At 54.6% G+C, this 25,181-nt stretch overlaps 2 protein-coding genes across 4 annotated transcripts in view; both read left to right on the top strand.

The window, feature by feature from the left end:
- TCN2 (transcobalamin 2) overlaps window positions 1-6,814 on the top strand; it is a 47,054-nt gene extending 40,240 nt beyond the window's left edge. For all 3 annotated transcript variants that reach the window (XM_087857217.1, XM_045791362.2, XM_045791363.2), the window contains 5 exons: window positions 5-177; window positions 296-482; window positions 1,317-1,482; window positions 3,803-3,918; window positions 6,219-6,814. In XM_087857217.1, coding sequence (XP_087713343.1) covers window positions 5-177; window positions 296-482; window positions 1,317-1,482; window positions 3,803-3,918; window positions 6,219-6,280 — 704 coding nt within the window. In that variant the 3' untranslated portion in view covers window positions 6,281-6,814. The remainder of the gene's footprint in view (window positions 1-4; window positions 178-295; window positions 483-1,316; window positions 1,483-3,802; window positions 3,919-6,218) is intronic.
- Window positions 6,815-6,889: 75 nt separating this feature from the next.
- SLC35E4 (solute carrier family 35 member E4) lies at window positions 6,890-17,674 on the top strand. Its single transcript, XM_045791364.2, has 2 exons — window positions 6,890-12,292; window positions 16,706-17,674. The coding sequence occupies exons 1-2, from the start codon at window positions 11,674-11,676 to the stop codon at window positions 17,137-17,139; spliced, it is 1,053 nt and encodes a 350-aa protein (XP_045647320.1). The 5' UTR covers window positions 6,890-11,673; the 3' UTR covers window positions 17,140-17,674.
- The last annotated feature ends 7,507 nt before the right edge of the window (window positions 17,675-25,181 follow it).

Here is a 25,181-nt window from a genome sequence, read left to right on the forward strand (position 1 = left end):
GCAGACACAGTGGCCATGGCGGGCTTGGCCTTCACCTGTCTGGAGCACTCCAACCTCAACCCCAATCAGAGACACCGGATCACCGTGGCCATTAGGACAGCACGAGAGAAGATCCTGAAGGCCCAGACCCCTGAGGGCCACTTTGGGAATGTCTACAGCACCCCTCTGGCTCTGCAGGTAGGAAAGAGAGCTTGGGGCCATAGTCCGCCCCGGTGTTTGGTGGGCGGTGGCCTGGAAGACCTGGCTCCTCCATCCCAGCTGACCCACCTTCTCCTCTTCCCCATTCTGTCACCAGTTACTGATGAATTCCTTCATGCCTGGAGCGAAGCTGGGCACAGCATGCCTCAAGGCAAGGGCTGCTCTGTTGGCCAGTATGCAGGATGGGGCCTTCAAGAACGTTCTCGTAATTTCCCAGCTGCTGCCTGTCCTGAATGGCAAGAGCTATGTAGATCTCATCTCCCCAGACTGCGGGGCACCAAGAGGTAGCTGGGCCTTTCAATGGGAGCCCTGTTCTTTTCAGTCTGCAGAGTCCTCCCTGAAGTCTGCAGGTCCCAGGGAAGGGAGGTTGCCTGGTCCAGATTTGCTAAGTCAACAGGGGTTTGCAGGTCCATGTGGGACACACTGGCAGCAAAGATGCAGTCATAGCTTCCAGAAAGTCGCAGTGTGGGTAGAGAGATACCAAAGAGAGAGCTCTCGGTGGGCCATGAGTCTGCAGCCCCTTGCGCGGTACCCAGTCCAGAAATGTTCGAATGGATGAATGGGGAGAGACACATTTTGGGTAGTGCTGATACATCCTAATGAGTCCCAATTAGCAGCTGGAATCAGGGCTTCATCTGGGAGGACTTGAGTTGGCGAGTGAGATTTGCCAGTGGGGAAGAGCAGTCGCAAGGGCAGGGCAGAGAGGGGGCAGCAGGAACGAAGGTGCCGAGGTGTTTTATACCTTTTAGGCTGAAATTGGGGGGGAGGGTCTTACTAGAGAGTGGGGTCTGGGAGAATGAGCTAGAGTTGCAGGCAGGAGAATGAAAAGGAGGGGAGACCCTCGGAGGTAATGGGGGCAGGGGTGATATGAACAGATGCATGTTCGAGAAAGAGCCCTCTGGGGTGCTATGTGGCAGATAGGTGGGAAGGGGGTACTGGAAGCAAAAAAAACCAGTGAGGGGCCCAACCTTGGGCAGCCGGGGGACATGGGGGTTAAAGACATGGCAGCTGGTGGTGATGCTGGCTGAGACAGGCCACAGTATCTTCGAGGGAAGAAGGGACTAACACCTGGCCCCCTGCCCTCACACCAGCTACCTCTTCCTCTCTCCCTGGCACAGTCCTGTTGCAGCCAGCTCTGGAAACTACTTCACAGACCCAAGAGCTCATCAGTGTCATGCTGAAGGTCCCCAGTGTCTTGCCACCATACAGACACCCCATCTCTGTCTCTGCTGGGTCCTCTTTGGAAGATGTCCTTAAGAAGGCCCGGGAGCTCGCAGGATTCACGTGAGACCCTCGCCTCCCAGTCCTCACCCCACCTGACCCCACATCCCTGATACAGGACATGATTGGGATGGGGATGGAAGAAGAGGTTCCTCTGGGAGAGTTGCCAGGCCAGGCTCTGCTTCTTCCTTCTCCACTCCTGAATGGCCCGGGCTGTAGTGGAAACAGACAGCTATGGGCCAGCATCGTCAATGGCTCTGAGAACATGTTCTGGGGGCAGAGGATCCACATTGGAATCCCAGCTCCACCACTCCCCCACTAGGACCCAGAACCAGTTATTTACCTGCAACCCAGTGAGAGCACCAGCTGGGCCGTGCTCCTCGCAGGGCCTGTGCAGGGAGTCCGGGAATTAGCGCACAAATAGGACGTGGCCCCCCGCACTTAGTAAGCTCAGTACAGGTTAGCTTTCGTAAGAGAGTTATTATCCTCAGATGATCTTGGCCTCATCCCTGTGATGAAGTACCCTGGGCAAGTCCTCTGTAGAATGTGGAGGTTGGGCAACCTCCTTAAACTTGCCTTTCACCCTGACAAGATTCAACACGTCTGGGGCCAAGCATTTCTGGAGCGCTGCTCTCTGCCCAGCCTTGTCTGTGCCTGAATAACATGGATGGGATTCTTATGTTACCAGTGGGGAATCTGAACCAGAGGACTTGAGTGCCTTCCACCGGGTCACTCCGACCCCAGATGTCTCTTCTAGAAAGAAATGCCTCAGTTTAAGAGGGCCCCGATTTCTGTGCCTACCTGAGGTTCCCAAAGGACAGCACCCTGCAGTCAGGGAGGGCCCACAGCAGGTGCCTCGCAGCTGTGCGTCCCAGGGTATTTCAGGCCAGAGATGTACAAAGAACAAAATTTCTGTTATACTATGACTTAGATGTGTACTATTATGTTTACTATTAAAAGTCCCTTCTCTTTCTGGCTCCAGACCTCTCTAAACCCTAAACAACTTTGCAAATTAGATATGAAGTGTAAAAAGAATAACATTCAAATAAGGACTATTTGCTGAGAAGCAGGTGTACTTGGCCAGACATGGGATGAGCCTGATGCTCTCAGCTGCTTGGACCTGAGCTGCTGTCAAGCCTGAGTTTGTCCAGGTAGCTGTGACGTCATAGGCCCTTCCCTGGCTCCGAACACTCCATTCACTACTAAGCCCACCTCAGTTCTCTTCCCAGTCGCCTGCCGCGCATACAGCAGCACTTATGGGTCCCAGACGGCCCCACACAGCCCCAGACGGCCACACACACTGAGCACCTTGGCAGGCTGCCGTCCAGCAGACACTGAGAGTACGCAGAGCCTGCTGGCATTTGTGTCTGAGTAATGTCATCAAAATGAAAAAAATAGAACTTCCCATTCTAATTCAGAACTCCAGGACCTCTGAGAAGACATCAGGGATACTAATCAGGAAACCGTTCTGTCAGTGGAAGTGGGTACCTGAACCGGGTGCAGAGGCCAGGCAGGAAGGTTATGTCTGCAGGCACATGAATGCCCAGCAGAGAAAGCTGGACTGCAGAAAGAGAGATCCAGGGAGAAAGAGGAGAGAGAGAGAAACACGTGCTCCAAGCAGCCACATGGATCCACAGAGTTAGGGAATGACAGGGTAGAGGGGGCTGCTCCATGACACCCTCTCAAACAACAGTTTCCCTTTGACAAAGTCACCCTGAGTGGTTTTGTCTCTTAAAACTATACAAACCCTCCCTCTCTAAGACAGAAACTTTGATGAGCCTTTTGGAGAGAGGAAGAACATGACTATGGACCTTTAAGAGGATCCCTCTGGCAGCCGTGTCCACATGGTTTGGAGAAATGCACAATTGGAAACAAGGAACTCAGGGAGGGGTTGGTGTGAATAAGGAGTCTCTTGGTTGCAAAGGCCAGAAACGCAACCCCAACCCTCTCTGGAGCATGGGGTGTATAGAATCAAAGAGAAGACTGAGCCACCGAGCCCCAAGAAGAGGGGAGTGCCACGGAGCCACAGAAACTTCCAGAAGCAGAGACCCACTGCCACCACCAGGTGTCTCCATCTTCTGCTCCTCAGCCCTGCAATGTCAGCTCCTAGAGAGGGGGCAGCTGCTGAGCCAGTCATGTAATAGGTGCCCCTTCCTGTAGGCCATGGTCCTGGTCAGTGCAGAGGGGTGGAGTCCCCTGACTGGGCAGTGTCAGGAGGCGGCAGAGGAGGGGCGGAGGTGAGGCCCGTGGCCTGAAAAGGATTTGGCTAGCGCCGGCCCTGAGAGAGAAGCCAGGACTTCCCTGGTGGGGGTACTTCTGCCTCTGCCCTCGGTTCAGTGGAAGCAAAAGTCACCTCTTCTCTCTCTGCCTCTCTCTTTGGTAGGTATGATACACAGAACTCCTTGTCAGGCCCGTACCTGACCTCCGTGATGGGGAAAGAAGCTGGGGCACGTGAGTTCTGGCAGCTCCTCCGAGCCCCTGACACCCCACTGCTACAAGGTGAGTCTGGTGGCTGGCCGCCTCTGGAGATCTCCCCCAGCCAGCCTTGTTGCTGTGAGGCTTCCCCGGATCCCCTCGGTTTCCCCCTGAACCTTTCTGGGCCTCGGCCTCGGATAATCACTGACGCTCAAGGTGGCATCTAAGTTATTGAACTGAACGCTTAAGAATTTTTGTGTAAGTTATTGTGGCAACTCTAGGAAATCAGATAGGCAAACAAGAAGAAAATTAAAATCACCTATCATTTGCTCCCCAGAAATTGCTTCTTTTAACTGTTGGTGTCTTTTCTTCCAGCTAGTATTTTAAATATGTGAGTTTTTTCAGAAAATGCTCGGTAGCAATGCTGTCTGACTGAAACTAAATGTGAGGCACGTGTAATTCTAAATTTTCTAGATGGTGACACTAATATTATTGATATATTTTATTTAACCAAATATACAAAATATTAGTATTCCGAGATATAATCAGTGTGAAATTATGAATGACATTTTTGCCTGCTTTTTTTGTTCTACGACTTCAAGTGCACAATAGCTGTATGTGGCTAATGTGAGCATACTGGGTGGTACAGCTCTGTATACTGTTTTGCAACTTTTTTTAAAGAAATTCTCTTTTTTAAAAAAAGAAACATTTTATTTTATTTATTTATTTTTTAAAGTAAGCTCTGTGCCCATTGTGGGACTCGAACTCACGACCGTGAGATCAAGAGTGTCCTGCTCTACCAGCTGAGCTGGCCAGGCGCCCGGCAGCTTATTTTTTTCATTCTTAACGTTATGTTAAGACATCTTTCTATGTTGTTATATGTAGATCTTCCCCTTCCTTTGAAATAGCCATGTAGTAGAATATATCACTCACAAGGGTGTTTGGGGCTGCAAGTAACAGGAAACACAGTGCAAACTAGCTTCCACTGTATGACATCTGTTGGCTTGAATGACCAGGGTCAAGAGGGAATGAGGACTTCAGGGCTGGTGTAACCTGGGCTCTAGCCCTTCTCCCCTGTGACTCCATACTCCTCTTTTCGTTGGCTTCCTCACCCTTCTTGTGTCTTCCCAGGGTAGCTCCCTTTTAAAAGTTTGCCCCAAGCAGACAGAGGTGGAATTGGGACACAGGCACATTCCTGGACTCATTTCCGTCGTTAGGAGAGGGCCCAGGTTCTGCACTCACCATCGGCTGGAGAACAAGGATTGCCACACAACTGGCATGGGCCAGTCAGGGCCTGCCTCGGCCTGGGTGCTGCAGTGGGGCGTGGAGTGAGATGGGGAGGCTGCAGCTTCTCGATTCCTGCTAGATATTTAGGGTTTTAACTCCTACACCTCAGGCTGTCATGAGCATCCTTGTGCATCAGCCCAGTCACCAGACAGACTCTGAAGGGTCATCTGTCCCTACTCTTGCTACCTGGAGCTTCTCTTGGGCACCTGTCCTATGCCGGGCATTGGGCCAAGTTCTTTCCAGGGTGTGGGCCTTTCTGAGGGAGCCCAAGAAAAAGGATTCTTCTTCTCTGCCTGCTTCTGAACAGATTGAGAAGTAAAACAAAGAGGGGGCAGGTGGAGACCCCAGATCTGGCCTCTATTACTGAGAAAGTGGGCTGGAGGGGGTAGTCTGGGGCAGGAGCCCGATGGCCTCAATCATGAGGCAGATGGGGATCATTGCATCCTCCACCTCCCACCCCCTCTGCCCCTGGTCCAGCAGGAAGCCCACTCCCATGGGGAAAAAGGAGCACCTGGTTGTTGATACCATTATTGCCCTCATTTCAGAAATGGGAATGCCAGCACTCACAAATGTGGAGCAACTTGCCCAGAGTCACACCGCTGATGAGTGCAGAGCTGGGGCTTGACCCCAGGTGCCATGCTGGAGCCTTGACTGTCTCCAGTGAGTGGAGGCCGTCTCCAGTGAGTGGAGGCCGGCTCCAGCGGACTTCACTCGTGGTCTTGGTTCTCCCTCCAGACCACACTGAGCAAGTCCCCTTCCTGATGGCCCCTCAGGGGGCCCTGAAGACAGTGACCCTGCCCATCAGGTTTTGTCAAAGGTCTCTGGTTCCTTTCACCCCCTGTTGGTTATCCAGAATGCTGTCCCGGGCCCCCTCCCTGGGCGCTCCCCCACTGTAAAATGAGCCTGTGGACCTCAGGAGCCCTGAGGTCACAGCTGATTTCAGTTTCCAGACTGGCTCTGGACAGCTCCCACTTTCCCACCGCCAAACCCTGAGTTGATCTTATAGACCCTGGCCTCAGGGTGCTTGTCCCTAAGAAGAGGTGGAGGGGGTTGGGATTCTCTGCCCTGCTAACCCCCTGTTCAACCTGTTTCTGCAGGTATTGCTGACTATGCCCCCAAGGATGGAGAAACCATCGAGCTGAGGCTGGTTAGCTGGTAGCCCCTGGGCTCACCCACCCCAGCAGCCTGGCCCACCCCCTGGGCCTCTGCCTTCCCTCCAAACATCGCTGTAACAGATGCATGCCCAACCTGGCTGCTACCTCATGTGTACTTGGAGCAGTGTCCCCTGGATTACCCAGCTACCGCCCTTGCAAAGGTCCTCAGCCACCATCCACCCTGGATCAGGGAACCATCCACCTTCCCGGGGAGGGCTGTCTGCTCAAGTCTGGCCCCGCCTGGCCACACAGGCATCCCTTGAAGGCCACTCATAGTCTGAAGGGTCTAAAGCATCTCAGACTCCTCAACACAAGGAGAAGTCACCGGCCATTGGTGTTGTGAGTACTGCCCCCTCTGGGATTGGGGTCCTGCAAGGAGACCTCTGTGACCCAGGGGCTGTGTCCCTGACCCCAGCTCTCTACGTTGGCCTTCAGGGCAGTGGCCCCGGTGCTGGCCTTGGCAGAGGGGCTGGTGGGGGCTCTGCAGAGCCGCTCGAAGCCTGCCGCTGAAATGATTAAAGTGTTGATTGTGCCCCTGCCCCCGGCGTCCTGATGCCTCAAGCTCATGACTGAGTACAGGGGGGCTGGAGGACAGAAGGAGGAGCTCCCCCTGGGGCAGCAGAGGAAGGTGCGGGGGGGGGGGCATTCTCCGGGGGGCTGGGAGGGAGCGATGCTGGTGGTGTCAACGCTGATTACAGTTTAGGGAACATATCCTTGCTAGACACTTTCTCGCACAACTCTCAGGTTGTGGATATTTTTGTTCTCATCCCTACTCTGCAGATAAGGAAATTGCTACTCAACAAGGGCGTGTGACTCAACCACAATGTCAGGCAGGCGACATGGCTGAGGAGACATAGGCCTGGCCTGGAGTGGCCTCCTGGCTCTTCCACTCAAACACTGAAAATTGGGGAGCTTCCATGGATGTTGGGGTTACATGGCAGAACCCAAATGCAACTGGAGGTTCAGAAGCCTAGAGCTTTTTTTTCTCCCAACACACAGGGTACCACCCCAGGCCTCAGTGGCCAGGGGCCAGGGACCTTGCCTGTTAGTGGGAGGGCCCTGAACTCTGTGCTGACCTCTGGGAAGTGGGGTTCAGGCCAGGGAGGCACCCCACGTGCCCCACCTCACTGAATGGGGGCCCTCTGATAGACAGCCTGTTACATAGATGCCTGTTCCTAGAGCTCCAATTTCAAATATTTGGGGTCTCGACAGGGAGGGGAAGTAGGTGATTTAAAAAATTCTTTTTTTTTTTTTTTAAAGATTTTATTTATTTGACAGAGAGCAAGAGAGGGAACAGAAACAGGGGTAGTGGGAGAGGGAGAAGCAGGCTTCCCGCCAAACAGGGAGCAGGATACAGGGCTTGATCCCAGGACCCTGGGATCATGACCTGAGCTGAAGGCAGACGCTTAATGACTGAGCCACCCAGGCACCCCTAAAAAATTCTTACACTGAAAGAAACGTCAGAGTATCAGAAAGCCACACGAAGATGCCGCCTGTTTTGAAGGTGAACTGTCTGTGCCCAGAACCCCAGAGGGCTTGTTCACTTGTCCTTCCCTTCCTTGGTCACCATCAGAGGCGCTTCTCAGGGGATTCAGAACCTGCTCCATGTCTGTGGTTCTTTTACAGTCCTGCCAAAGAAGGGTGGAGGCTCAGAGAGGTCTGAGGCTTGCCTCAGGTCACAGAGTCCAGAGGTGGCAGAGCTCAGATCCTCCCGCATGGACCCCAGCCCCCAGGTTCTTGCCACCGCAGTACCCGGCTGTCTCCTCACCTGCTGGCCGAGAGACACCAAGTGAGGAAGCCACAGCCCCCCACCCCTCCCAGAGAGGAGACTGGCAGTGAAAGTTCTCAGGCCAGGCTCGGGAACTACAGGATGCCCCTGCACTTGGCTTTCGAGAGTGCACGAACTGGGTGTGATCTACCCTCCAAAGGGAGTATTTTAGTTGGGGTATGTTTGGCTCTGAGGAGCAGGAAACTACTGAATCCTACTCAAATCAAAGGATATTTGCTGCAAAAAACCCAGCCCACCAAACTCAGGGGCAGCTAGGGGTGGTAGGGAAACAGAAGCTGGGGCTCAAATTTCTATCACCTCCACAATGCTCACTAATCTCTGTGTCTTTCCCCTGTCAGCTTCTTCTGAGTGTGGCCCCAGCAGTGACTCTGTCACTTTCCAGTTCAATTCCCCAGCCCCGTCTCACTTCCTCAGCCTATGTCCCAAAGCCTACAGAGGGAGTCTGCCCAGCCCAGCCCGCCTGTGGATTCTGGGCCAGGTGTCTAGTCTGGCACAATCTGCTGGGACCCTGAGAAGGGGTGTGGGTGAGAGCACAGCATGTCTGGTGCAGGGCCCCATAGTGAGAGTCTGATACATAGAGGCCCTCCCTGGGGATTGGGGACCATTTTGTGTCTAGCTTGCATTTAGATCTGTACACCTCCAGACAGACCACTTCCCCTCTCTTACAGCTGAAGATGGCGCCTGGGTTTGCTTAGCATGTTCATGCCTGTGAGCTCATCATGTCACAGATAGGGAAACTGAAGCCCTAGCAGTGAAATGATTTATCTAGGGACATGCGGTGATGAGAGGTCTGTCCCACCGCCTCTGCAGCCCCAGTTGCTAGAAATGGGTTCTTCTGCTTCTGATGACTCCCAGAGTCCCTCCCTGGATCACCTACTTCCAGATCGGGGCCCCAAAGAGCAGCAATCGGACCTGAGGGATTTGGGAGTCTGTGGGCAAAGGCAGGCTGCTCTGGGCTGCTTTGGGCTTTTGGATGGACCCCAAGGACAGTGAGGGAGCCCCCTGCTCCCATTTTTGCAGAAGGGAAAATCCTATGGAGAGTCTTGCTGTCTACAAGTCAAGGCAGGTTAAAAACTGGGGCTTTGGACCCAGACAGACCTAGCCTGAATCCTCCGCCAGCACTCGGGCTGCTCAACTCCTGCTTTGAGTTGTGCGCTCAGCCTCTCCCTTTCCCCCCACCGCAGTGTGGGCAGCTCTCTCCATTGCATCGTGGCCCACTCAGGCCTCATCTTGATAATCCTCTAACCCACCCGTTATCAGGCAGGGCCGGCAGGAGCTGCTTTGTGGCAGTCTTGGAGGTGTTGTAAACACTTCCGACCACTAGGGTGTTTACTAGTTTTTAAATTATTATTATTTTTAATTAAAGGAAACTTCCTGGAAAACTGACAAAATCTCAAAAAGAATGTAACCCTTAGGGGCACTGATTCCTCTTCTTCAGGAAGTATGGGAGCAGGGAGGTTGCCCCCTTGGCTGGCTCAGTTTCTCTCCCACAACCCCTCCTGGAGAAACCCTGTCTAAATACCCCCGTATTTTAGTCCTTGATGTGGAAATCCCTTGCTCTACAATTTGGGCTATTAAGCAGCTATTTGCAGGCTCCAGCAGGCATCGGAATCACCAGAGGTAAATGTAAAAATGCAGATTCCTGGGCCCACCAGAGAGCGTCTGATTCAGCAGGTCTCCGGTGAAGCTGGGGGCCGGTTTCGGGGGTGCGGAGGACCCAGACGGTGCTAATCCTCGTCCCGTGATTATGATAGGGCTTGGGAGACGCTTGTCATTCCGCCGTCTGACCACGAGGGGGCGCCGCGGACCGAGCTAAGTGGTTCCCCTTTGAGGTCTTGCTTCTCCCGACAGGCTGCTGTCCTCAGGACTTGCTGGTCAGACAACAGGCTAAGGGTGAGCCGTGTTCCGGTGGGCAGCTTCCGCAGGGAAGGAAGCCAGACGTCAGGAAAGAGGCTCGCAGCTGGCAGTGGGCACCTACCTGCGCCAGGCGTTCCACCTTGGTTCTTGGGCGCTTGGACTCCGGGGCTCAGAGAATCCGGGGTCCAGCCTGGAATCCTAATCAGCTTGTTCTGCTCTGGGGTGGGTGGTTTCCCCAACCCTGAGCAAAGAGAGCATCCGAAAGCAGAGACCCAGTCAGGGGCAAGGGCTTAGTGGCAGCTGCTCTGGCTCCCCGCCCACCCAGGTCTCTTTGTCCTGCTAGGGTTGGGGGCAGAGGGTGGACCCCAGGAAATCCAGCTATGAATCAGTTGAGTGCCCAGGGGACGGGACAGGGGCTGCTGGCCAGGGGTAGATGCTGGCTGGTACCCCGCTTCCACAAATGTGGGTGGCTTTGGTGATTCAGTTTCCCTGTGCCTGCCCAGAGGGGCCGGCCCTGGGCTGGGAGGGGGAGGAAGTGCTGGAAGTAGGGAGAGGCTATGGAGGGGCCTTAAGGGGCCCAGTGGTCCAACTCGTCTGGATGCTGAGATCCCATGGAATAACTGTGACCAGAGATCGGGTGGTCCCGAGACTGGTCCTGGGGTGAAGGTCCCTGGGTGGGGGGTCCTTGAAGATGCAGTCTCCTGTGAGGCTGGGGGTTTTATCGGACTCCCTCAGAAAGGCACCTCATTGTCTCCGCCCTGCGTTGGTCTCTATGAGGGGCTTGCCTTGGCGCTGGGTGTGGAGGGGCCTGATCTCCCACTGGTAGGGGAGGAGAGACAGGCAGCCTTGGCCACTCCAGCTGGGGGGCTCTCCCGGTGGAGGGACTGCTGGGCGGATGGAGGAGGGGCTGTGAGCGGGCGGCGTGGGGGAGGAGCGAGACATCCCTCCCGGCTCCGGGGGCGGGGCCTGGCCAGGGGCGGTGCTGGGGGCTCATTTCAACTTTCCGGGTGGGGCGCGGGTGGCGGCGGTGGAGGCGGGGCCTAAGAGCGCGGGGCCTCGCCCGCCGGGCCGGCGGGGGCTGAAGCCTGGCGGGAGCTGCTGCAGGAGTCGGAGCCGCAGCCGCAGCTGCAGCCGCAGCCGGAGCCCGAGCCGCCGGGAACCGGAGCCGCCGGGAGCCGGAGCTGGAGCGCAGGCCCTGCCGGAGCCTAGCCGAGTCGAGCTCGTAGCCTGGCACCGCGGGCCGGTGTGTCAGCTAGCCGCTGGCTGGGCCTGGGCGCGCTGTTGGAGGGAGCGAGCCGCGACCACCGGCACCACCGGGAGCCGATGCCCGGATAGCCCCTGCCAGGCCTGGGCCCGACCTGAACAAGCAGTAGGTCGCGGGGTCTGGAGCGAAGAGAAAAAAGGACGAGAATTCCATCTAATCGTGGAGTGCGCTTAAAAGCGGGAAGAAGAGTGGAGACTTCACCTGGGACTGGGCAGAGGGGCCCGCAGCTTACTAGGCCAGGCTTGAGCACCGGGGAGCCTGGCATGCCAGCCGCTCGGCCTGGGTTCTGCCCTGCCCGAGCCGGGAGCACAGCATAGCTCCGGGACCTTGCCTGGCACAGGCCTGGCACAAGCAGCAGGGCCCTCACCTGTCTGAGACTGGGCCCAGGATCTGAGGAACTGCGTTTGGGCCTGGCCCAGAGTGGGACTCTGGTGGCCCAGAGCTGGTCACTGGAGAGCTGTCCTCCTGCCCCAGACCCACTGGTACGGATGTGTCGCTGCCCGCTGGAGCACCATGACGGCAGGATGACCTCAGCGGAGGCAGTGGCAGTGGCTAGTGGTGCTCGGGTGGCTGGGTCCCCCGAGTGGCCCCCCGACACCCCCCAGGCCCTTGGGCGGCCTGGCCGGGCCCGGGTGGCCGTGGCAGCACTGGTGTGGCTGCTGGCAGGAGCCAGCATGTCGAGCCTCAACAAGTGGATCTTCACTGTGCACGGCTTCGGGCGGCCCCTGCTGCTCTCGGCGATGCACATGCTGGCCGCGGCATTGGCGTGCCGCTGGGGGGCACAGCGCCCCATGCCCAGCCGGACCCGCCGCCAAGTGCTGCTGCTCAGCCTCACCTTCGGCACCTCGATGGCCTGTGGCAACGTGGGCCTGAGCGCCGTGCCCCTGGACCTGGCACAGCTGGCCACCACCACCACACCCCTGATCACGCTGGCCCTGTCAGCGCTGCTGCTCGGCCGGCGCCACCACCCGCTGCAGTTTGCCGCCATGGGCCCGCTCTGCCTGGGGGCTGCCTGCAGCCTGGCTGGTGAGCTGCGGACACCGCCTGCGGGCTGTGGCTTCCTGCTGGCTGCTACCTGCCTCCGCGGCCTCAAGTCCATCCAGCAGAGTGAGTGCCTGGGTCACTGGCGGAGAAGGTGGGGGGGTGTATGGCCCAGATGGCCCTGTGAGGGGTATGGCTATTATCCCATTTTCCAGATGAAGAAACTGAGGTTCATGACTTTGGAAGAGGCAGAAACTGAGGTTCAGAAAGGACCGACAGCTCAGAGAATTCCAAGCCCCAAACTTAGGCTCTAGACCCCAGCCGATATTTAATACTAGTTGCCATTGATCTGTGTCTCATGTTTTGTCAAGCCCTTTATCTCATTGCATCTCCATGCTGCCCTGATGAAGGAAGTCACTATGTTGTCCCCACTGACAGGTAGAGACTTGCCCTGGGTCATGTGGCCAGTGAGAAGCCGAGGCAAGATCTGAACCCAGGCAGTCAGACTCTGTGCTGTCCGAGTGATGTGGCGTGAGGCTGTGGACCCCGAAGGAGGCCTGATGGTGGGGACCCAGGAGAGAGAAAGAGGCCGAGACCTTGAGTTGGGATTTGGAAGCTGAGGGGTTTGGCTAAGTCTCGGAAGGGCTGATGTTTACTGGGAGCTGCAGTGTAACAGGCTCCATGCTGGGTGTTGACCTTGAATTGCCATGGCAACCATCACCTTCCTTCTCTTTAGATAGCCCATGGAACTGAGACCTAGAGGTTCATGATTTGCCCCAGGTCACCTCACCTCACCTCTGAAGAAGGGAGACAGGGGGGTTTTGGGCAGAAGGGGAGGCCTAGACCCTGCTAAATCACTGTGTCTGAGGGTAGGGGACGCCTTCCTGTCTCTCTCACCAAGGGGCATCTGAGTCACAGTCCCCACCCTCTCTCAGCCTCAACCTAAGGGAGATGTGGGGTAGGGCAGGGTGCCCACTTGGGGTGGGGAGGCCTGGGATCCAGCCACGCCTTTGCTTGTTACTTGCTGGTCAACCTTGGGCAGATCTGGGTCTTATCTGGGCCTCAGTCTCCCTATCTATTCAGAAGAGGAGGGTTGGAGTTGATGAAGTCCCAGGGGCCTCTTGCTGTCTCCCCCTTCCAGCTCTGAGATCTGTGACCCAGGCCTGGGAGAAGGAGGAGGGGGCTTCAAGGGTGCTAGGCTGGGGCTGGGGGCAGCCTGCAGGCAAGGGAAGGTAGAAGTCAGAGCTCAGCCCTGCCCTGGCATCTTCTGAGGCAGGACTCAGAGGCCCTGTCCCCTTCCTCCCGGGCGCTGAGGCAGGGCCAAAGCTCTGTTCTATTTTTGCCCTCGGGTTACATGAGAGCTGGTGCCCGAGCTTGGGCCTGAGCTCTGGGTATGAGTTGGCAGTGGGAAACCTGACCTCTTGCCCCCCCACCCCACCCCTCCTCACCCTGGGAAAGGTCACAGGGCTGGGAAGGCCCCAGCCTTCAGGCCCACAGCACGCCTGCTTCTCACCCAGGCCTCAGGCACGGAACAGCAGGTGCCTGGCATTAGTCTGTTTCTTGGCTTCTGCCAGCTCCCCTCCTCTTCCAAGCGTCAACCGCCTGGCCCTCGAGGTGGGTTGGGTGCTTCCTCCAGTCTCCCACAGCACCCTCTGTTTCTGCTGTCACAGCTCTGAATGTTCTGTATTGTAGCCACTTGGTCACCTGTCTGCATCCCACCAGACAGGAGCTCTGAGAGGGCATGAACTGGCTTTGGGCATCTCCATGTCCCCCAGCACCTGGCCTGAGGGCTGGCACAGGCAAATACTCCTTCAGTGGTTGGGTTGGCTCTGACAGCAGAATTGCCAGACTGGTTACGGTACACGGTTCAGGGTACTAAGGAGGGAATTTAGGAGGTTGGAGGCCCCACCAACCAAGATGGGAGGCTGGCAGAGAAGGGGAGGAACAGACTGGAGCCAGGAAGTGAGGTGGGTTTTGGACAAGAGGAGGTTTCTACTTCCAGGGGTTTCAGATTCAGACTAGAGTATAAATGGCAGGCTGAGAGCAGACTGGATGGAGTAGGGGTGAGAGTCCAGGAAGAGGAGCACCCAGGCAGCCATAGGAAGGGCCAGTCGCTTCCTTCCAATCTGGGCCACTTGCAGGCCCAGGGTGGGGCTATGGTCCAAGAAAGGCTGGGAAGTGGGGTGCCAGCTTGCTGAACTTGCTTTCAGCTGTACCCAGCTGCATCAGAGAGCAGCCTGACCTGATCCCTTCCCGAGCTCTCAGGCTGGTGGGGAGATGCACTCAGAGGCAGAAACTACAAGGGCAGGAGAAAAGTTATAGAGCCAAGGTGGGCACAGGTGTGGGAGACCAGAGGAGAGGCCATTCTGGGAGTGGGAAGCAGGCCTTGCCAGGGCTCGGTGGCAGCCAGCAGGAGCAGCATGGGGGATCGTGACAGCTGCCATGGTGAGCCGTCGCCAACGGGCACTGGGCCCTGAGCTCAGGACCTTGCACACTCATGTGAGGGGGGTGTTGTCACACACGAGGCGACTAGACCTAGAGTGACTTGTGTGATATCGCAGAGCTAGTGACTGAGCAAGATGGGATAAGCCAGCAGCCAGCAGCACAGAGGGTCTAGCACGCATGTTTGTCTGTCTGGCAGAAGCCTAGCTGTGTTCAGATGCTGAAACAAAATTGCCTTTAGAGAAGGAGAGGCTGAAATAGAGGGTTTTGTGGGGCTAGCAGGGGAGGGGTCATTAAGGAGGTGGGACCATAGGCTGGCATTTGGGGGCCCTGGGTGGGGTGAGTGGCCTGTGGTGGAGGACCACTGCTCTTTCCCTGGGCTGCAGGGAGGGCAGGCAGAGGGCTGCGTGGGATGCACGATGGGCACAAGGGGCAGGGGGTAGTGGGGAGGTTAGGACCTTCCTGCCTGGCTACCTCAGGGAGGTGAAATTCGCCAAAGGTGAAGTTCACCTAAACACCTTCCAACGATGAGACCTTTAACGTACAAACCACATGCTGCTTGTAATGGTGCTAAATTTGGAGTGAGCAAGCAGGAGGCATTCCAATTATCTGTTCATTTCTAGAAATGCTTGAGCTGGAGGGACTGTTGCCTAGAGAACAAAGCCAAAACATCAAAATGAAATCGAACGCAAACTACGGTTTTCCTCTTCTGCTATGAGTAAGCACCCCTGTGGCTCTTTGGAAAGCGTGTGTCAGAAAATGCACAGAGGCTCTAAGAGCCCTGGGAGGGGGCCTCGATCAGTTACTCATCTCTCTCCACTAAAGCTTGGAAAAGGCCCCAAAACATCGCCGCCGGTGTGCAAATACTGTCATTTCCCCCGAGCGGTGTCTCACTTTGACGATGGGCACTGCTTCCTTTGTGAACAGCTGGGTAGTAACATGTTTAAGCACGGACACACACGTGCACACGCACACACGCACACAGGCACACATATGTAAGCTAGTAGGATCTCTCTCTCTTTGCAAAACTGAAAGGTTTCCTCTTAGTCCTGGATTCATCTCAACAAGCCTCAGTTGGTAGCAAAAGATGCTGATTATCAGTTATAAACAGTGAGTGACAGCCAAGTGCAAACGACGACTTTCTTGTTCTCCCGTCATCCCAGGGGTCATAAGTGAATGAAGCAATGAATGAACCCGCCCTTTGACTCCCAGTTTATTATTGTAAAACTCTTTGTGTGTGTGTGTGTGTGTGTGTGTGTGTGTGTGTGTGTGTGTGTGTTGGGAAGTGGCAGAGCTGGGACCTGCCGCTGGCCCGTCTGCAGCTATGGTGGTGCGCACTGCAGTGGGGTAGTGGGTGGCTGGGTAAGGACTGAGACCAGGAAAGGTGGGTCCGGTCCCTTGGCACAGGGCCTTCCGAGCTGGTTAAGAACTTAGGGTATTTCTTGCCAGGGCCCGGGGAGTCCCCGATGATTTTTTTTTTTTTTTTTGAGCCACATTTCATGTTTATTGATCGTTTGGCTGTCGCAGCAGATTATTGTTCCAGCCTGTGGAAGGTGGTTTGAAGTGGATGATAACAGGCTTATTTACTTACCTTTTTTTTTTTTAAGATTTTATTTATTTATTTGACACAGAGAGCAGAAGTAGGCAGAGCAGCAGGCAGAGAGAGGGGGAGAAGCGGGCTCCCCGCTGAGCAGAGAGCCCAACGCAGGGCTCATGGGATCCTGACCTGAGCCGGAGGCAGTCGCCCAACCAACGGAGCCACCCAGGCGCCCGATTTATTTACCTTTTTACGTTTCATGAGCACTTACCTTACAAAGGCTTTATCAGTGTCGTCTGTTGTAATCTCCACAACAGTGCTGCGTGTGAGGTGCTATCCCCCGACTTTGCAGGTGATACAGAGGTTAAGTGCCAGGTCACAGCTGGTAAGGAGCGGACACAGGTCACAGCCCAGGTGGTGTGACTGGATTCTGGACCGTTGTGTTACGGAGCAGGAGCGACTAATTCTGCCTGAGGGATAGGGGCAGGCTTCCGGGGTGATGGGCCCCGGAGCCCCCGCCGGCCCGGCCAGGGTGCTGATGGCTGCTGTCCCGGTTGCAGGTGCCCTGTTGCAGGAGGAGAGGCTGGACGCGGTGACCCTGCTGTATGCCACCTCGCTGCCCAGCTTCTGCCTGCTGGCGGGCGCGGCCCTGGTGCTGGAGGCCGGCGTGGCCCCGCCGCCCGCTCCCGCCAGCTCCCACCTCTGGGCCTGCATTCTGCTCAGCTGCCTCCTGTCCGTGCTCTACAACCTGGCCAGCTTCTCCCTGCTGGCTCTCACCTCCGCCCTCACCGTCCACGTCCTGGGCAACCTCACCGTCGTGGGCAACCTCGTCCTGTCCCGACTCCTGTTTGGCAGCCGCCTCAGTGCCCTCAGCTATGTGGGTATTGCACTCACCCTTTCAGGAATGTTCCTTTACCACAACTGCGAGTTTGTGGCCTCCTGGGCTGCCCGCCGGGGCTTCTGGCGGAGGGGCCGGACTGGCAAAGGCCTTTGAGACCTAGGGGAGCACCTGGGCTCCCTGGGACAGCCCCAGCCGGAATCCAACCTTGGCCAGTGACCATGGGAAAAGCAGAGAGCCGGCAGCCACTGGGGCCATGGAAGAGAGAGGGGGCCTTCTGGAAGGGCCGCCTTGGAGGCTGGAATGGGGATTCCCGGAGAAGCACCTCCTGTCCCTTGCCTGCCTCTCATCACAGACCTCACTCACCACTGGATGGTGGGTCCAGACCTGGCACAGTTGCTGTGCCCGTGGGACTGATTATTATGACGAGCGTCAACCACTCCAAAAATTGCTGGCCAAACTTTGAAAACCTCACCATGTTCTGAGGACGACGATGATTCTTGGCGATTGCACAATCCTTCCTCCAGGAAGTGGGGGAGGCAGCTAGGGGGCCCAGGGGAGGGCTTCTTTGTTGCTGGGATCCCCTGGGAATTGGGGTCATCTATGCCAACTCCAGGCAGCTGCTGTAGCCTCACCCCTGGGCCCCCCAATTTTGGGTCTTCCATCTTCAAATAAACTATTTTTGCTTGTATACGTGTGTCATTCCTCACAGTTACAGCTAAGGAAGCATAGGGAGAGCCCTGGGCCCGCTGGCTGCTAGCTGCCCCCCCAGAAACAAGGACCTCCTCCCTTACCCACCATGGCCTGTCTGGGTCCCCTTCTCTAACTGGCCACACTGCCGTTGCTCACATTCTGCATGGTGGCAGGGGCTTCCTCCCTGCTCTGCTCTGGCTTCTCTACTCCGCCTTCCACATAGCCCCAGAAGGTTCTTTCTGAAACACACACCTTCTGGGGCTCTATACTACCGGGACAAAGACAGAACTTCCTGCTCCGGGCCACAAGACCATAAAGATCTGGACCTTGCGGCCTCACCAGGTCCTGTCTTGCTTCTCCTCTCCTTGGGTTCCACCTTCCATCCTTACCAACTTCCTTCGGGCACCTGGCCCGGGAAGGAGAGGCGCAGGGTTTCCTGGCCCTGGCCTCCACCCAGGCTGGCCTTTTGGAGGGGAAGTGGGCCCTGGCTGAGTCACTCACTACGCACCCTGCCTGTGACTCAGAGATGCCGCGGGCCCAGCCCTATCCCTGTGCAGCCTGGGCATTTCCAGCCTCCATCCTGGGGCTTGGCCAGACAGGACAGATTAGATGTCTCTGGGCGAGCAGAGCCTCATTGGTACTCAGGACCCTTTCTCTTTCCAGGGAGCCCCCTACCATAGCAGAAGCCTCCCTGCAGCACCCTCGCCCTGGCCTTTAGACCCCCAGGGAACTCTTGGCTGAAGGGTGAGCCTACCCCAACCCCCAAATCCCATCAGATCAGAGCCAGCCCTTGGTGGTTGTGGGGACAGGGCAGGGGTGAATTGGAGCCCTGTTTGACCTGGGGGCTGGCTTGTCACCAGACTCAGGACTATCCAGCATTAAGGAGATACCCCCTCAAGGTCATATTTAAATCCCTCCCTATCAGAAAACCTGGGTTTGTATCCTGGCCCGGTTTCTCACAGTGTGACCCGTTTGGTCTCCCCTGCTATCCGTGTCATTGGGAGTGGGCAGTGAGGATTGCTGGGATAACCGGCGGGAAGGGCTCAGCGGGTGGTTCCCATCACAGCCCGCTGCCCCTCTAGGCTCTGCCTCTCACTAGCTGATTGCCTCGGGGCAAGTCTCTCCACCTCTCCAAGCCTCCATCTTCCTGCCCAGTCCCTGCGGGGAAGCCTTGTCCTCGGGATAACAGATGTTACCTTCCTTGGGGAGCTCTTTCCTACCCCTATGGCTGCCCTGCTCCATGAAAAGCTGAGTCGAGAGCACTCAGGCGGGGTACTGAGCACATCGACTGTCAGAACTAGTGTTATCACTTCTCTTCTCCACCAGACTGGGCTCTGGAAGGGCCAAGACTGCTGTCACCGCTGTCTCCCCAGCACCAGCAGTGCCTGGCATAGAGTAGGTGAAAAAGAACACTAGTCACGAACAGGGGTCAGACCTGGGTCCAAACCCCAGCTCTGGCATGTCTAAGCTGTGTGACCCCAGGCAAGGGCCTTCTCCTCCTGTGCCTCTATGTGTTAAGTGGGGGCAGCAGTAGAACCGAACCCTGGCTAGCTCAAGGGGGCTGCACTGGGCTTATGTGTGGCAAGTGCTTAGCAATAGTTCCCGAAACCTAATAGGTCCTCAAGAAATGTTAGCAGACTGATTCACAACAGAACGAACAGGATTCCTAGTTCCTCCCCAAGGCTTTTCATACTAGCCACATCCCCCCTCCTGGCCTTCCAGTGCACGTTGAAAGCCCCCAGGGCTTGCTCTTAGAGCGCAGTGGGAGGGATGCCCCAGCTCCCACCCCCTTGCCCTGCTTTGGAGGAGGCCAGGATCTGGGTCTGTGCTGGGCATCCTGCCATTGTGGATTCAGAACAAAGCTGCTGCCTTGTCTTAGCCCCAGCTGCGAGGGGGGCCCCTCCCTGCGTCCCCAGGGGGCCCTTGGATTGTCATTCCAGGGGCCAGAGCAAACAAGGGCTCTTCTTGCTCTCTGCTCTGTTCCCAAATCAGCTCAGGGATGCCAGACACTCCACCATCGCACTGCCCCTGCTCACTGGCCAGTACTTCCTGGAAAGAACAGAAGATACAATGGAGAGCCATGGGAGGTTTTGAGCAGGCAAGAGCCATGATGTTCAACAAACATTTCTTGATAGTGGCCCTTTAGTTTGGTCTGGAGGGGAAATGGAAGGGGAAATTGACAGGAGGTAGAGAGATCAGGGAAGACGTATTGTGGTCCAGAGGATGGTGGGGACAGTGTTGTGGGCACAGCACAGAGGACCATCAGTTGTATAGATTTGGGGTAACAAATTATCCCCAAACATAACAGCTTAGAGCAACACACATGAATTATCTGACAGTTTCTGTGGATCGGGTATTGAGGAGTGGCTTAGTGGAATAGTTCTGGATGTCGCCCAGAGCTGCGGTCGTGTGAAGGCTTGACTGGGGCTGGAGGGTCCACTTCCAAGATGAGTCGCCCACATGGCCGTTGGCAGGAGGCTTTGGTTCCTTGCTGCGTGGGCTTCTCTCCAGGGCATCTTGAGTATCCTTATGACATGGTAGTTGGCTTCTCTCAAAGTGAGTGATGAAGAGAGCAAAAAGCCACAATGTCCTTTGTGACCCAATTTCAAAAGTCACACTCATTTCTCTAATATCTTCATGTATTATTTAACTCTACTACTGTCATTTCTCTGATATCTTAGGTCAACCCTCTTCCGTATGGGCTTTCCCACCCTGGCTACCCTAAAGGCACGAATACCAAGAGGAGGGGATTTCTGAGGTCAGCTCAGGCTGGCTACCACGTGAGTGAATGTTTGTTGCGTCAGTGATTGAGGAGGACACAGCTTGGGGCCAATGGGGAGTGAGTCCCGGAGTCTCCTGCTCCACGTGGGATTTTGTTGGCACAGCTCCGTGTCCTCCCGGATACGATACTATACGATCCTGCCCACAGGGGCACTCGGCAAATGTTTGCTCAGTGAGGGCTGGGGGCTGCTTTCTCTGCTCCCACTTGCAGACAGGAGGAGGTCTGGGCTCCCTGGTCTGGTGTTTGATGCCCTGGACGCTCTGCTGTCTCCAAGCCCACTCCCCGTGATTCTTCCAGCTTGATGAGGCCACCCTTGCTGCCTGTGCCTGATGGAACCTTCCAGTATCTAGGCCTCCTTCGGCCCGCTCCTGACAGCCGCAACCATCATGTGCCCCTCCTCTCAGCACTGCCAGCATCCCAGCTGGGTAGATTCTGGTGCAGCAGTCCCTGCTGCCCCGACTGGGCATTTCTCTTTGTATGTAAACTTTCTCTGGTGTAAGAACCCTGCCCGAGCACCTTATGCCGGAGCCCAAGCTGAGGCGCCTTAGCTGAGCGAGGAAACCTCTCAACCCTGAGACACCTCTGCTGAATTTCCCACGAGCCCCGTTTGAAAGCCACAAATCTAGTTCAATCCTTGTCATACATACGAGGAAACTGAAGCCCAAAGAGGAGGCAGGACCAAGATGACGAGCTTAGTCTGTTCAGGAGGCAGGACCAAGATGCCCCAGGATGGGTGGCTTATAAACAACAGAAATTTCTTTCTCACAGTTCTGGAGGCTGGAAGTCTGTGGTCAGGCTGCCAGCATGGTCGGGTGTGGGGCCTCTTCTGGGTCACTTTTTTGTATCCTTACATCGCAGATGGGGCAACTAGTTCTCTGGGGCCTCTTTCATAAGGACACTAATCCCATGCATGATGGGTACGCTCTCATGACCTCATGACCTCCCAAGGTCCTTACCTCCTAATACCATCATCTTGGGCATTAGGTTTTCAACATATGAATTTCAAATATTCGGACCACAGCAAAAAATCTGATGCAAAAGGGGAATAGCAGGGCTAGGGCTTTATCTCCTAATTTGGGGAATTCCTGCCATTTCATGCTCCTGGTCCAGAGAACAGAGCCAGGGTGTGAAGGTACGGAGGTATGTAGGGCCTGGCCCAGGCTCACAGAAGTTGCCAGCTGGGTATCCCCCAGCCCAGTCAGCAAAACATATTTTTTTTTCTTCAGGGGAAAAGCATTACAAATGTTTTGCCAAGGGGAAGTCTAGAAACATTTGTGGCAAGAGGCTTTTACGTGTTGAAAGCTTTCTGCTTTTGGGTGTCTCTTGGCACCTCTGAGAGGTGGGGAGGGTGGTGATTTACTCTGGGTCCTCTGAGAAGCAGACGCCAAGATGGAAAGAAAAGTGCAAGGGTTTTATGAAGGCAAACATTTGTGAGAGAAAATGGGAAGGGAGCTGGGAAGGCTGGGAGAGCTGTCAGACCATGATGTAAGTCAGACTCTGAGTGGAGGACAGAGGGGAGCAAGGTTGCGTGGAAGTGTTCCTGACCAAGCTGTGGTCTGAGGAAGGTTCGGCATGGCCATCAGAGCCCTTGAGCCACAGAAGGCAACCAGTAGAGCCCCACTTCTCCCAGGAATTGGTCTGCCTCAGTCTCCCTGCTGTGCTCAGGAACTGGCTAGAAGGAGTCTGAGGGAAGTCTGGCCTGAGCATAAACATGGTGATAGATTTCACACGGCCCTTGGTTGGTTTTACTTTCTGTAATTGTAGGTCTGTGGGACACATCCTTAGGGTCACCACAGATGCCATCGTGACTCCCAGTTTTCAGAGTTGGCAGAATTCCAGAAAAATTCCAGGGTCTGCCTGAGGTCATAAAACAGGTTGAAAATCCACCTTTCGACTCTCTTTCAGGCTTCATAAGTGACACAGATCCTAAATCTGCAGGTGGAGGTTGATGGATTCTTAGGGCATTTGGATGTAACATCCCGGGATATAGGTAAGCAGGGCTGTGCGCTTTAGGGGTCGAGAGCTACCTGTCCTTGGGGCTTGTAATGAGATCACCATCTTCACAGAGCTTGTTCAGGAAAATCCCCAGGGCCACTAGCGTGTCACTATTTCTCTGACAGAGTATTATGAACTTCACAGAAACTTCTTAAACCATATGTAATTTTTAAATTCATCATAAAGAAAGAAAGTAATTCTGGACTTTCATAAAATCACAGAGACCTGGAATCCCTGCTCCAACCATCCAGGATGTTGGGCTGCGAGAATCATTTCATTCTTCCCTGTTACAGGATTATGTGAAAGCGCCAATATGACCTACTTTTCCTAGGTGGTTTGAGTAAAGGGTCACCCTACCGAGTTTCAAGGAACAGAGCGAACTCTTTGGGAAAAGGACTTAGACCCTCCCAAGAGCCCTCAATCTCAACCTCTTCCACTTAGTATATGAAATCTTGATCCTACCACGACCAATTAGGAAAATAAAAAGAATAATTTAAAAAGGATCCAAAATTATATCTCAACTATGAAAAAAAAATGCATGAAAGGAAATATACCACTATACCAAAATGTTGACTTGGTTATTGCTTCAAGATAGTATTGTAGATGGACCATATTTGTTTTCCTTTTTCTGCAAATGGGCATCTATTTTTAAAAATAAATTTCTTAGGGTTCCAGTTCTGAGTAAGATAGAGTAAGCATCATCTGTCCTTCCCCCAAATGCAACTAAAAACACTGGACCGAATGGAGCTGCTCTCTGAGGATTCTGAAAACGAAATGGTAGCAGGTGGTTTGGGGAAGGGAATCAGAACTGGAGTATAAACAATCTGGCGGTGAGCTTCCTGTTTTGTTTTTTGTCCCTGTGTCTCCTGGCCTGGTCTCAAAGGCAGTGTGACTCCGGGAACTGTGCACTGGGCATGGAAGGAAAATCTCCAAGAAGCCCTGTCTTCCTGGTCTGAGGAGTAGAAAGGAGGGCACCTTCAGGACAAAGTAAGGGAAATCCTCCCCCCCCCCCCCCCGCCCCTTTTCTCTTCTTTTGCCCTGCCCCCAGGCAAGCCTCATACTTAAGTTAAAACTCAGGGCAGCAGCAATGGCAGTGGCTGCTGGGAAAGCACCTAAAATCCCGAGGGGAATCCTTCTCTCTGACCAAAAGAACTGTGGCCTGAAAAGTGTGTATGGAGTGAGGGAGTGTGGGGCAGACGAAGCAATTTCCATTGCGTTTTCTCTCTTCATGCTGTCCACTTGGCTCCACAGCAGACCCAATCACAGAAAGTGTGCGCAGAGCAGGGAGACCAAAGGTCTGGATTTCCAGCTGGAGGACCTGGGAATGGGTGGCTTGAAAACCTGAAAATGTGTGTGTGTGGGGGGGGATCGTGGAGAGGAGGGAGCTTGAGAAATGGATCCCATAAAGTTGCATGTGAACTGCTAGGCTCCATGCATGGATCTGACTCTAAACAGTATTCCAGTGACTTTCAGAAGTAAGCTAGGTAGACCACCAGATTTCAGACCGGCCCCCGGGTGGCACAGACTCAGGACAGATCTCAAGTACATTGCCAAAGTTTTGAAAATGAACTGACATTGGAACTATGGCCCTTTTAAAGACTTTTTTTTTTTTTAATTTTATTTCTTTCTTCATGAGAGACAGAGAGAGAATGAGAGGCAGAGGCACAGGGAGAAGCAGGCTCCCCACAGAGCAGGGAGCCCCATGTGGGACTCGATCCCAGGACTCCAGGATCAGGATCAGAGCTGAAGGCAGATGCTTAACCGACTGAGCCACCCAGGCACCAGAAGCCATGGCCCTTTTAAAACACAAAATTCAACTGTGTCGATTTTATTTTTTAATTTTTAAAAATTTTTAAAGATTTTATTTATTTATTTATTGAGAGAGAGTGTGAGAGGGCAAAAGCAGGGGGATTAGCAGAGGGAGAGGGAGAAGCAGGCTCCCCGTTGAGCAGGGAGCTGGATTCAGGGCTCGATCCCAGGACCCTGAGATCATGAGCTGAAGGCAGATGCTTAACTGACTGAGCCACCCAGGTGCCCCAACTGTGTAGACTTTAAATATCTTAGTGGTTTATTCAGTGATTCATGAATCTAGCAGCATCCAATCTAGCAGGAAGAAAGGAGCTCCAAGGAGCTGCGCAAAATGAAAGACTTTTATAAGCAGAAAGGATTAGGTATAAGGAAGTTATTTTAGGCAAAAAAGTGGGTAGGTTATTGCAAAGTTATTTTTCTTTAGGGAATGGCAAGGATGTGTCAGGCAGATTATCTAACTAGGGCTGATCAGGCAACTCCATTTTTTTTTTCCTTTAAAGATTTTATTTATTTATTTTTGAGAGAGAGAAAAAAAAAGTGAAAGAGTGTGCATGAATGGGGATGGGGTTGGGGAGGGGCAGAGAGAGAAGCAGATTCCCTGCTAATCAGGGAGGGCTCTATCCCAGGACCCTGGGATCAGGACCTGAGCCAAAGGCAGACGCTTAACTGACTGAGCCACCCAGGCGCCCTGATCAGGCAACTCCTGACCGACTGGTTTAAGATTCCATTTCTGGTGGGGCCAGAACTGTAATTAATTTAAGTTTCAGTTTGGAGGCATGAGGCTTAGCATAAATGACTCCATTTTGTGCTTGTAGTCTTGTTTTTAACAGTCCACAGGGGGCAGATCAGAACTGAACCTCAGTGGGTCAACTGTCTCCTAAAACAAAAACTCATCATTTTCCATAGGATTTAACCAAGA

The sequence above is a fragment of the Ursus americanus genome, chromosome 30 (genome assembly GCF_024610735.1).
Source record: "Ursus americanus isolate L20-20 chromosome 30, mUrsAme1.1.p, whole genome shotgun sequence".
NCBI classification, from domain to species: Eukaryota; Metazoa; Chordata; class Mammalia; order Carnivora; family Ursidae; genus Ursus; species Ursus americanus.